Below are 12,446 nucleotides of genomic sequence, written 5' to 3' on the forward strand. Positions count from 1 at the left end.
AATCTATTATATATCATATAAATAAGTGTTTTCGTATACTAAAAAATACATAAGTTGCAAAATATAATGACATATAGATTATAAAATATTATAATATAATGAAAACATGGGGAATAAGCATACAATGTGTGTCAACCTTAGTATTCAACAAGTATCTTACAATTTATTAAATAAATAAAATGCAAAATGAAAGTTACCTATTTTCTATCTAAGTGAGAGTCACGAGTCACAACTTAGGCGTGGTGCCTAGGTAGGTCTGGGAGGGCTAGGTGGGCGTCTAGCACTCTAGGCGAGCGCTTTAGCAAGTTAGAGGCTATTTCTTTATTTTCAAACGTCTAGTGATTAATCAGGACGATAATTAGCTGCCTAACAGTAAGTATATGATGAACAAATACGATATGAGAATATCTGAATCGTCACAAAGTGAATCGGATGGTTCCAAATCCAGAACGGACGGCATCATTCCACATGGAGTGTAGTAGACCAATGACATCGAAGTTTGGCGAGCCCCATAACTCCGTTACATAATTGGCCCAAACTATTCGACCCGAACGTTGACTTGTTTTTGTTCTTTCGGGTCGGAGCGAAAAGGCGAATAAAAGCGCGGTTCTTCTTCTCCACTTCACTCGCGTTTCGTTTCGTTTCGGCTACAGTTGAGCGCTCTCTGACATTGAAGATCTGTTCGCTGCTTCTGCCGGTTTCGCGTTCGATCTTCACCACTGAAGGTACTCTCTCTCTAATGCTTCTGATTAGTTTCCACTTTTATGATTTTTCGAACATGTTTATGGGATCTCGATTTCTCGAACATGATTGTCAGTGTAAAACCCTAGAAATTTGGTGCTTTTTTCCAATTTGTTTTTCTGCGTGAGGAAAACTACATTTGCAAGGTTGAAATTGTTTGTTTTGAGCTGAATGATACATGATGATCGCATAGCGGAGTGGATATCGCATTAGACTCCGGATCTAAAGGTCGTGGGTTCGAATCCCACTGCGATCGTTCCCCCTTTATGCATTTCCCAATTTCTGTTTTTAATTTTTATTTTTCCGCTATGAATGGTTTTGGATTCTGGGTAGAAAAATTGGACAAAGGCATTGCTAATTACTACTGACAAGTGACATAACTCTCTGTGATTCATGTACTTTCGAGGTTCGGAGAATAGCAGTTTCATCTTCAATCGTAAACAAGTACATATAGTTTAAGGAAATGTAAGATAAAATGTTTGATATAAGGTTCTGGTTGCCAAATTATTGGAATATGGATAATGTTACATTGAAATATGCTTTAGTTTCATCTACAAAGATGGCGGGAATATTCACCGAGGATGAGAGCAGAATATCTCTTAGATTTGTTGATGCTTGTTAAAAGGGAAAAGATAGCGGAAATATTCGCCGAGGATGGAGTAGAATGTCTCTTAGATTTGATGGTGCTTGTTAAAAGTGAATAGATAGCGGGAATATTCATCGAGAGGATGGGAGTAGAATGTCTTTTAGATTTGTTGATGCTCTTTAAAAGGGAAAAGATAGCGGGAATATTCACTGAAGATGGGAGTAGAATGTCTCTTTCTTGATACAGTAATGATATGTTCGTATTAAATGATTGAAGATGCCTATTTTCACTGGTGAGGTTTTATTAACAAGCAATGTGCAAAACTAGTCGGATAATGTGAGGTGTGACTTAGTATGTACATAATCACTGTGCTTCTGCTCTGTCTTCTTGTGTACTGCATCTGCATCACTTTTTTGTTTTGAACAAGACCGTGTAATTGTTGTGTATGCTATATTTCTTTGATTAGTGAATAAGACTACTCAAGATACCGGAAAGCGGATTTTATGTTCCATTTCTTGAACTAGGCATCGAAGGTTTTGTGGTCAGAGTCAGTGAAGTAGAATCCACAATACTGGACATGATATGATTGAATTTATTCTCACAAAAGAGACCCGATTGAGGAATATATTCCCAATGATTAAAGATGCTTCTGCTCGTGGTTTGATGTTTGCTGTTAACCGAAGTGCCTTTTGTACCCTATCAAGATTTATGTGGATATGCTATAAATTTGTTTGGAGATTACTTATTTGAAAATCGATATGTGATCATGCCTAAAAGTTGTATACCCACACACACACACACATTCATGACCTTGCGTTTGTATTTCTGGCGAACCAATTCATCCAGTTCTATATTTCCTCAATTGACTACTCTGAATTTTGAACTTGACGCTGTTTGAATCGAAGATCCATAGACTACTTGATATGCGCGTGTCTGTGTGTGTAATATAGATTGTGCTGTGAAGCATGTAAATGTGCGTTGCGCAGATTTAATATGATATTTTGTAGTGTAATGCTAATTCGTGTCATTCTGTTTGTCTTCCAACAGATGATTGATGATGTAGGGCTGGGGACTGTTGCCAACTTACTTGGCATGTTCATATTTTTTCTAGTGATTGCTTATCATTACGTGACGGCCGACCCAAAATACGAGGGCAACTGAAAAACTGAGTTGTGTATGTGTTAATGGAGAGACCATATGGCACCCCAAGAAACACATGGATCATGCAACGTAGTGTTTGAATTTTGTTAGCATAACAAAAGACGGGGGATATAAACCTGAAGTTTTGTGTACCTGCAACTTTTGGTAGCTCTCAATACAATAATCTTCTCTTCCTTTTTATCTCGTTAATAATTTGTGTATTCATGACGTTGATTGTGTTTTGCGATGTGAAAAACACAAGGGATTCTTATATTGTCTTCAAACTGTCCCATCCCTGAGGGGTACCCGTGTCAATAACACATCATGTAAGTTTCGCTTTACATGGCGTTTAATTGGCACGAAATGTCACAGTGATAAGTACCTGTATCCTAAAAGTTGGCGGCGGTTCCAAAACACACAATAAAAACAGTTCAAACTTTCTAAAGTGACTTTTTTTAACTACCGAGAAAAAGTAAACAAACAGTTCGGGACTTCCTCCGAAACAAAAACAAAAAGCAAAAACAATTTCGCAGTTTGAGACATTGTAAACAAAAACAGACCCTCAAAACCTGAACCCAGTTCCTAGCAACAGCAGTTTCATCGGAAGCAAGCAGTCTTTTGGCAAACAGCCCCGGCTCCTCAAACAGAACAAAACACAAGTATCTCTGGTCGCATGATATCCAGCTAGTTTTATGCCAGCTAGTTTTATGCAATGGACTCATAACATTTCTTGAGACTTTCTGACACACCGCCCTACTTTCTTCCTGAACTCGTCCCTACTCTCTCTCCATTGTTTCTGGAAACACACAATTAACAACATATGTCAGCGGATTAGACAGATACCACAAGGTAAATAAGTCAACAAGATAAGCCATTCACATGAATCACTGGTGAGCCAGTTGAACTGACACCGTTTGTTTCCTCGTTCAATATTCAAAACATCCAAGCCTGAATGGCAAATTGAACCTAGTATTATGATGTACATAAAAGCTGCTTACACTATGTTTCTGTCCAATGTGTTTTACCGGGAAGAAAATCATGTCTTTCTTGTGAGCTTAGATGTTACTTTTAAGAAAACCAAGTGGACTAACAAGTGATGTACAATGTAAAGCATAGTCCTCAATCATTTTTTTTTTTTTAATTAAGGAGCTGTGGCTTTACGAATTATTCCATGATCCCCAGAAAATATCTTATCAGCAAGTACTACCAGAATCGAAGCATTTATACCATGTCGCTCTATATGCGAATTGAACTCCAGCATCCAATCCAAAGTAGTGTCAAACAAATAATACTCAAAAGAACTGATAATGAAATCAACAAATAAAGTTAAAAAAACCTACCGCAGCATCGACATTCGCAGGAGATTCATCATTAGGGCTTGAAAGCATTGAGATTATACTCAAAAGAATACTCTCAACCTGCAGAATAACAACAAATTCGTTAGTAGATCCTCAACAATAGGAACACGGTAACTGCGTTCATATAATAGTATGTGGATCCATAGAAAATTAAACAAAATGCCTGGTACTTTGGGTCTGAGTTTGTAAACCAGAAGGAATCAACAATCAGTGTACATTTGATAATACAGCACATCCAGAACTGTCTCCAGTTAAAGACATTCCTCAGAGTCACATACAAACAAACGTTTTACGAGTTCACCAGAAATTTCAGTATGTACCGTATATTTAAGGCACAACTTCATTACTTTTCCAACAATAAAAGTAAAACCGGTGGTTTCCCACAACCATTCCGAAGTCAGTGTCACAGATCTTCAACTTGCAACAAGCCCACTTTTCAAACAACTGATTCCATTGCCTTGTAAAAGTTGGTGTTGTTCCCGACACCAGTGCCAACTTTTCCATAAGCACCTAAACCACTAAATAGAAGCCACTTGAAGGTTAAATCACAGGTTCAATGTTGGAAAATTCAACTACCATAGTGATCCAGATTCTCCATTCCCTCTTTGTGATCTCTTATACTCTCTTCACTTGAGCACTCCCGATTGAAACCTACAGAAAGCTCAGATATGTACTATATCATTAACTCTCAAGATTCTGCAACTTTACTGCAAGCTTGTCTAGTTTCATAAAGTTCCTCCTCAAGACAAAGGAAGAGGAAGCAAACTAACATGAGGTTCATGGTACTAGCACATAGAAGAATGACTAATGATTAGGGACTTCTCCGATCGAACGATGCACTAGTTTCCAATGCATCATGCAGGTAAAAAATTGTACAGCACAATACAATAATAAACCTGAACCCAACTCAAGCAATCTTTGTCTAAACTAGAGTTGTGCTAGGGTTTAGGAACAAGCACCTCAATACAGGCTCAGGATGAGATCCACAGGGCTATTGTACAATTCAGTCCTGCGATGATCTCATTTCAATCCTTACAGTTGGCCACCACCAAGTTGCACTGCCAATTATAACTACCATCAGATAATCAGTGTATTAATGACACACACAAACTCGACCACTTAGGTATGTGTAACTCTCCAACTTTTGAATCTTTATCCAGAAACACTTGCAACCTTCTAATATTTCATTGTTATTTGAAACAGAAAGGGGAAACCACACTGCAAAATCCGCTAAAGAATTGATCCACTACTTATAACCACACAATGGTACTACAGTTACAACTTGCAATCCAACACTGCACCCCTAGGATTATGGCTACAACTAAACAAGTGAAACCACAAAAGCTGAAAAGTAACAAGATTTTTATTCCAAATGCTGCACATAAAACATAGATAAATGGAAGAACCAATATTGACAAATAAGTACATACTGTATGGACTGGGTTCCAGCGCTCAGTTGCAAGCTCGTAGCCATTTGGATCGTCACCAGGGGGATGAAGAATTGAAACACAAACCTTTCCATCCGAGTAAACTGCAAAAGACATGGAAGCTTGATCACGATGAACTAGAGGTGGAAAAGCAATATTCACAAGTTACTTCAGAAACAATATACAGAAGACAGTTGTTACCATTGGGGTGCCACATCTCTGAGGTAAATCTCACTATAGGAGGGTTGCACGGATAATCCTCGGGGAAACTCATGATGGCATTAAAGAAACCGCCCTCACTACAACAAATAAATTATAATGAACTAGGTCAGTTAAAAAATTCGGTTCCCAAACAAAAATCCTGTGGGTTTTCCTGTCTTCACTATCAAAAGCATGCAATAAATTAGCTTCTAGTAACATCTGACGAACACCAAAAAAAACAAAGGAAACTGAATCCAATCGTGTCCAAATCAAATAAACATCCGAAACCCTTTTTCGTCTAAAGAATGCATTAAATTAGCTTCTAGTAAGATCTGCAAAACACCGAAAAATTTGACAACACTTAATCCAATCATGTTCAAGTCAATTTTTTCATGCTTTAGGGAAAACTGAAAACTAATCATCACCGCAAAAGATATGAACTTTGTGACCAATTCCATCAAATACTCCGAACCCAAAACGAAACACATGAATTCAAACAAACCCTTATGGTCATATCAAAAGAAAATCAACCTGTTAAAAGAACACACACATGCACCAAAACAAGAAGCACAGAAACTAAATTTCGAGCAAAACCATGTTTTAAAGAACGGGAAAGACATCGCATTACTTACTAGAGAGTGTCGGGTGGGCCAATAATCGTGACGTTCCATTCGAAGATGTTGTCTTCGTTCACCAAACCGGCCGAGAATCCATCAACTGGGTGTTTGCAGAGATCTACAGGAAAATTCAGAAGAACAAAAAAAAAAAAAACAGAGTTTAAAAATTTAATCAAGAAAGCCAAATCTCCAAAAACGAGAAGAGATAGATATATGGACTCATGGATTGAGATTAAAGGTGCAACCTTTGAGTTGCTTTTGGAGGAGGAGGCTGGCCTGGGAAGAAGGAGCCGTAGCCATGGGAAACGCAGAGAGAGAGGAGAGAGAGAGAGAGAGAGAGAGAGAGAGAGAGAGAGAAGATTTTGGGTTGGATTTTAATAGAGAAAGGAGGAGGGGGGATATGATATATATAGAGATTAGAATTGGTGTTCAACTTTGTTTTTGGAATCAAACCGACCGATAATTTTAACTTTTTCTATAAAAAAAAAAAGAAAAAAAAAAGAAGGAAAATTAACCCAACAATAAATTTAACCTTATGCCGGATGCCACTCCCGCCGCCCAACTTGTAAATCATCAACTTATAATTTACAATTTGTTTAGTGCTTTTTTAACATAAAAAAAAAAATTCTTTAAGTTCGAATTACTTTTATATTATTTTTAGTTTGTAAATTTAATACTAGAATTGTTACATATAATTGTTGACAGTTTGTGTTACCAAACTTGAGTGCCAAGCAAAGTCGTAAAAAAGAACTCGATATTAAGCAAATTTTAAAAACTAAATCTAGTTTGGATCCTAATGATATTTTTTCCACTAGTGACTAAGGGTCAATTTTAAGCGTTACTAAAAAAAAGGTGAGTTCAACAAAATAACCTCGAGAGATAAGTTTAATTGCGTGAACTATAAGGGGTTTGTAAAAGTCTATCTTTTTGTTGCACTTATTCTAAGCGTTACTGCAGAGAGTTTCAACAAAAAGAAATTTAAGCGACAAGTTAATTGCGTGAGCCACAAGCGTCTTGTAAACCTTTATCTTGTCACTAGTACCTATTTTAAAACGTTACTGAAAATGAGAAATTTAACAAAAAACAATTTCGAGAAACAAGTTTATCACGTGGGTCAAGCGTCTTGTAAACGTTTGTCTTTTCTCTAGTACATGTTTTGAAAGCGTTACTGAAACCTCAAGAAACACGTGAGCCACAGGCTTTTTAAAGCTTGTCTTTGTGCTAGCACTTATTTTAAACGTGTTAAAGAGAAAATCAACAAAATAAAAGTTTGAGGCACAAGTTAATCGCGTGAGGTGCCAAGCACCTCACAAAAATTTCTCTTTTCACTAACACCTATTTTAAAGCGTTACTGGTAAAAAAAAAAATTAACAAAAAAACTTGATGAGACAAGTTAGTCACTTGATCCGCAAACACCTTATAATCGTTTGTCTTTTCACTAGCACCTGTTTTGAAGCGTTATTGAAAATAGGAATTTAACCAAAAAAAAACCTCAAAAAAACAAATTAATCATGTAAGCCACAAGCGCTTTGCCAAAATCCCTCTTTTTTGGCAAGCATCTAGCATACAAAGTGTGGTGGGAAATAGAAAGAACTTGCAATGTGGGCATCACTTTATTATACCTCCTTTGGATGTCCCAATTTCTCTTCAAAACAATGGAGATTGGCTCTGATTTCTTGTCATTAATTTGTAGACCGAGAATATGGCAATATATCTTGTTTGTCATCTCAAAGGAAGTGGAGGAGCTTCTTTCTTTCACGCCGAAAACATATCATGTTGTATCAGTTAATGGTTCAAGGAAACCTAAAATTCATGGAGAACTCACATTCCATGCTAGTCCACTATGCCATTTGCCAAAGGTCGTGTCCTGCAGGAGCAAAACGGATGGTTGCGTGTGTCAAACAAGGTAGTCTCTCGTACGGTACATCAGTTGTGGTTGAGCGTTAAAATGTTCGCTTAGATCGTGAAATACTTGACAGTAACTGCTCATGCTTGTAGCTCAAGATGCAGATTCAGACTCAAAGAGTATAAGAAAATGTTCGAATAATCTGGTACATCGATTTTGAATCGAAGAACATCATCTGCAGTGCTTGATTTCGGAACTTGTCCGGCAAGAAATAGTTTGGTGGCCACAGGATTCATGTTAGCTACTTGGGTAAGCCCTAGTATTGGTACTGCTACTGCTACAGCTACTGCCGATTCTTTTTTCTTTACATTTACATTTTGGTCAGCCAAATTTAACCATTGTTAAAGTAATGATGGAACAACTGTCTTGTTTCTGTGGAAGTAGCTCAATTCCATAAAGGTGGTTAACCCTCATACCGTTCACAAAATTCCGTCCGGGCTGAAGCCTATCGGAAATCTGAAACTGCCATCTGCGCGTGAGGTTGGTGGAGCACGCACACGAATTAGCAAGCTGCAGAAGATGCATTTGTTGGATTATATCGGTAGGTTTGATGAATTTTCCGGATTTTCGAGTTTGATGTTCATGTTTCCTAATTTGCTGCTGAATCTGTTTTCAGAGCAGCTATGAAGAAGCAACAATGATGGAGTTCCCTGGTGTTTTATCTTCGAAATCAAATCGAACCTGCTCATAAAACCTAATCGAAAATCCGAGCGAAAACAATGAAGTTTCATAGAGAAGAAAATAGGCTACAAGTTACTTCCTTTATACAAAGAACCTTCAATCCAAAGCATAACATGGGAATGCAAACTTCATAATAATGTCGAACTCCCGAAACCGCTATGCACTGAGATTTGTAGTGCAAAGCTAGAACAAGCAAAAGGCATATGGCCAAATAAAGCATAAGATACAGAGCAGTCTTACCATACCATCTATAAAAATCAACATATCAATCTGATAAATTGTATGAAAATATAAAAAGGAAAAGGGGAAGGCTGCTATCTTTTTGCCCTTTTTTTTCTTAGGGTGGGGGTTTAAATACCTAAAGGGGTGAAGAAAAAAAAAATCAGATTTCATTCAATAGATTTCCTCGGTGGAATCTAGTTAAAATAAACAATGAAACAGTAAAAAATGTTTCTTGCATCTGTCATCTGAATGCCTGCATCAGGTCAACAGATGCTCTCTTTCGTTCCAGGGAGAGGGGCGAAGGCACACACGGACCTCGTGTTCTTCTGGTCCCACTCGACGTTTGGGCACCATAATCTCGAGCATTGTACCTGTCTCATCGCAGTACGCTTCCAGTTTAGCATCTTCTGGAATGCGGGTAGGAAGCTCAATTTCCCTCACAAATTCCCCACAAGGGCAGTGCTCCGGTGTTGGATCTGTTAGCTGAAATGTTCTATCACGTCTCTTAATGGATGGCAAACAAGCTGTACTCACGCAAGATATCTTTACAATCCCACGTGAAGGAGTATTCCTCCAAGTAACTTTTACCCTCTGAAGATCTACAAATGGCAAGCTGACAATGATCAAAAACCCTTCCTCATCCTCATAAATTGTTTTTGCAGCTGTAACAGGGCCGGATGCTTTCTTCATCACCCCACTGAACTCATTAAACCAATGTGACTCAACTGGGTGGACTGTGCCAGCTCTGTCGAAATGTGGGTTATTAGGTAAACAGTCATTGTCATTCCCATGGGGGAAAAAGTCCTTCTTCCGCTTGTTGCAGACCGGTGACAGGTCCATTCCCTCGTTGTTGACATGCTCTGATGGCTGAGTTGACAAATTCAAACCCGTACCATCAAGCAATTTTCTTGGTTGTGAATTTCCATTGTTCTTTGGAGGGGCAGGCCTTTCAAGCTCCAAATCTGTGTTCTGAAGGTTCCTCCAGGTACCAAAGTCACTTGCTTCAGGTGGGATTGAGAAATTTATATCTCGGCCTGTAAGCTCTGCCCACCTCTTCCTCTCTTCTTCATCAAGACACATGAGGTTGGGTGACCGAACAACTTCTATCCCATGAACACACTGCGGGTTAGAAAGACCCCTGTAGTGCTTCCTCTGCATACGATGAGACCGAACAAAGCCCCTGTCCACACTAAATGGGAATGGACGTTCTCCTTGGCGAGAATGCCCATTCATGAAGCTCCTCAGCTGCATCTTCCCCAATGCATTTTCAGGCCTATCCTTGAAAACCCACATATACATGTTCTCCATATCATGCTGAACCAAGAAAGCATCCAACTGCAAGTCTGTCTTGTCGTACCCAGAGACCCCATTACTGTCCCGAATGACCTTACACTTGGACTTCTCATTCAAGACAGGCTTGAAGTAGAAGCTGAAGAAAAACCATGCACCCCAAACGCTATCAAGCCTCTTGTTGCATTTCCTTGCAACTTTGGGGAGAGTGATTGTCGCCTCAGCCTCATAAACTTGAGACCCAAGGCCTACATCTAAGATGTCACATGAATCATTCCAAGTTTGGGGAGGTGGGCTAGGCTCAGACAGTAGCGGGAGATTGATATCAGGAGGACGAGAAAGTATGAAAGTTCGATTCATCTCTCTTTCCAATTCATCATGCGACACAGAACCTGAATCCATAGACAATAATGTAGACAAATGAGAATTCTCTATGGACAGGGTAGTGAGAAGAGCTTCCCCCATGATACCCCACAACCTTTCCCTTCTCTCCTGCTTCCGGGTTTCAATCTCTAAACCCGCTTTTCAAATAGAATTACCTCACAAACATCTCAGCATATAGAAATGAGCCAACAAATCCATCTTAAATTCCACAACTTCAACTAATCCTTAAGACTCACCCCCACAAACAGATCTTCCAAATTTTTGCAGGCCCATCAATCAATCCATGTCACATTGAACTACAATTATTGTTCTCAAAACAAAAACAACCTGAAATCCGTATCATAAAAGTGAAAATCAATCAGGACTACTACTCACAAAATTAAACCATTATATGCAAGAAATTAACTTCAGAAAAGCTTATCCCTTGTTTGGTTTCTGAGAAAAAGGAAAATAAAATTAAACATGATTTAAGCCTAAAATTTCTCTTATCCCTGCTCAATAAATTCCATTACTTTCACAAAACCACACATCTCAGCTGCATCAGAGCTCAAAATCCCCAATATCCAAATCAATAATTTTCCAAGATCCAATTTTTAGTAATATTTTATTTTCCTAAACTTTCTCAGCAACCAAACAAGGCGACCCAGAAACACAGCAAACCCAAGTATCTCATAAAATGTACCAAAAATGTCAATCGGAATAAAATATCCCAAAGGATAAAATCAGGCAAAAAAAACCCTAGCCCTAGAAAAAAAATTCCAAAAAAAATAAAAAAGACAAAATCAAAGAGATATTCGTTAGGTTACCTATAAGGGAAGGCCTCGAAGCAACAGCTACAGAGAGAACTGCAATCAAAGCCCCAGTTTGGAGAAAAGAGAGAAAGAGAGAGAAGGAAAGGGGGAGAGAGAGAGAAGGGGGGGAGATAACGGAGTCTGTTTAAAGAGACGGAGTTAATCAGAAAAGACCTCCACCGGTTACATCACGGTGTAAAACCAAACGGCGTTTGTTAGCGGTAGCGGTGAATTATGTGTCCGAGATGCGTCAAAACAGGCGTCTATTGGAGTTGGACCTTTTGTGATGGACGATTATAGACGCGGATAATCTTCAACCGGGTAAAGCCATACTTTGTTTAAACCGATCAGGACCGTTGAATCATGGTTTGACGGTTAAGGTAGCGCCACATCAGATATGCTTTTTATCTTTTGATATAAATTTGCTCATTTTCCTGAAAATTGTTAAACCTTTTCTGTTTTGTCATTTTCCATATGGGTGTTTTTACTTCAAAAAGTCAAGTTTACCCTCACATATCAGCCAATAATAAATGTGTTTTGGGAAATGTCACTTGCTACTACGGTCTAGTGATACTTCTCTTTATTTGTAAGTAAAATGTCTTATATACGATTCTCGCCAAAGGCAAATTTGAACCACATTATTGCTAACTCATTCTGAGGCTAAGCCCACCATATATTTTGGTGTAGATAATATCGTTTGTTTAAAAAAAAAATTTCAAGAAATGATTTCCACATTATTTTTTTAGCTTTTTACACACCATTTTTTATTTATTGTCTTCAGATTGAATGAATGAGTCAAATAGAACCGACGGCCATGATTAAACAAAAATGTGCATGAAACTCAAAAATATGTGTTAAAATCACTTCACATATTTTTGTTCTTATAATGCAACAATTACGAGGGTTAAATAAAGGCAATTGAATATTAAAGACCGAAATCATAATTTATCCATAAGCATTTAATAATCGTTTAACACGATGCAAAATTAACAAGTGTATTGATTCTCACAACTACAACAAAATAAGAAGTCCAAAAATATTTATCATTGCGCTAAAAAAATGATCTTGTAGACGAAGCATATACTAGTACAAGTAAATTTCA

General features: G+C 38.1%; 3 protein-coding genes and 1 non-coding gene across 4 annotated transcripts; 2 read left to right on the forward strand and 2 right to left on the reverse strand.

Moving 5' to 3' along the window:
* The first annotated feature begins 924 nt into the window (after positions 1-924).
* Positions 925-997, forward strand: TRNAR-CCG (transfer RNA arginine (anticodon CCG)). The gene has a single exon. It is a non-coding gene; the product is annotated as a tRNA-Arg (tRNA).
* Positions 998-2,374: 1,377 nt separating this feature from the next.
* Positions 2,375-2,738, forward strand: LOC137734930 (dolichyl-diphosphooligosaccharide--protein glycosyltransferase subunit 4A). The gene has a single exon (XM_068474260.2). It carries the CDS (start codon positions 2,375-2,377, stop codon positions 2,486-2,488), a length of 114 nt encoding a protein of 37 aa, XP_068330361.1. The 3' UTR covers positions 2,489-2,738.
* Positions 2,739-2,904: 166 nt separating this feature from the next.
* Positions 2,905-6,447, reverse strand: LOC137734929 (ubiquitin-conjugating enzyme E2 7). The gene is made up of 6 exons (XM_068474259.2): positions 6,316-6,447; positions 6,086-6,188; positions 5,454-5,551; positions 5,256-5,356; positions 3,808-3,885; positions 2,905-3,263 (listed from the first exon to the last, which is right to left on the reverse strand). Exons 1-6 carry the CDS (start codon positions 6,368-6,370, stop codon positions 3,186-3,188), a joined length of 513 nt encoding a protein of 170 aa, XP_068330360.1. The 5' UTR covers positions 6,371-6,447; the 3' UTR covers positions 2,905-3,185.
* Positions 6,448-8,718: 2,271 nt separating this feature from the next.
* On the reverse strand, positions 8,719-11,605 carry LOC137733912 (uncharacterized). The gene is made up of 2 exons (XM_068473127.2): positions 11,360-11,605; positions 8,719-10,880 (listed from the first exon to the last, which is right to left on the reverse strand). Exon 2 carries the CDS (start codon positions 10,632-10,634, stop codon positions 9,138-9,140), a length of 1,497 nt encoding a protein of 498 aa, XP_068329228.1. The 5' UTR covers positions 10,635-10,880; positions 11,360-11,605; the 3' UTR covers positions 8,719-9,137.
* Between the last annotated feature and the right edge of the window lie 841 nt (positions 11,606-12,446).

This window comes from Pyrus communis, chromosome 7 (genome assembly GCF_041283825.1).
Source record: "Pyrus communis isolate YQ-2024b chromosome 7, ASM4128382v1, whole genome shotgun sequence".
In the NCBI taxonomy this organism is placed as follows: domain Eukaryota; kingdom Viridiplantae; phylum Streptophyta; class Magnoliopsida; order Rosales; family Rosaceae; genus Pyrus; species Pyrus communis.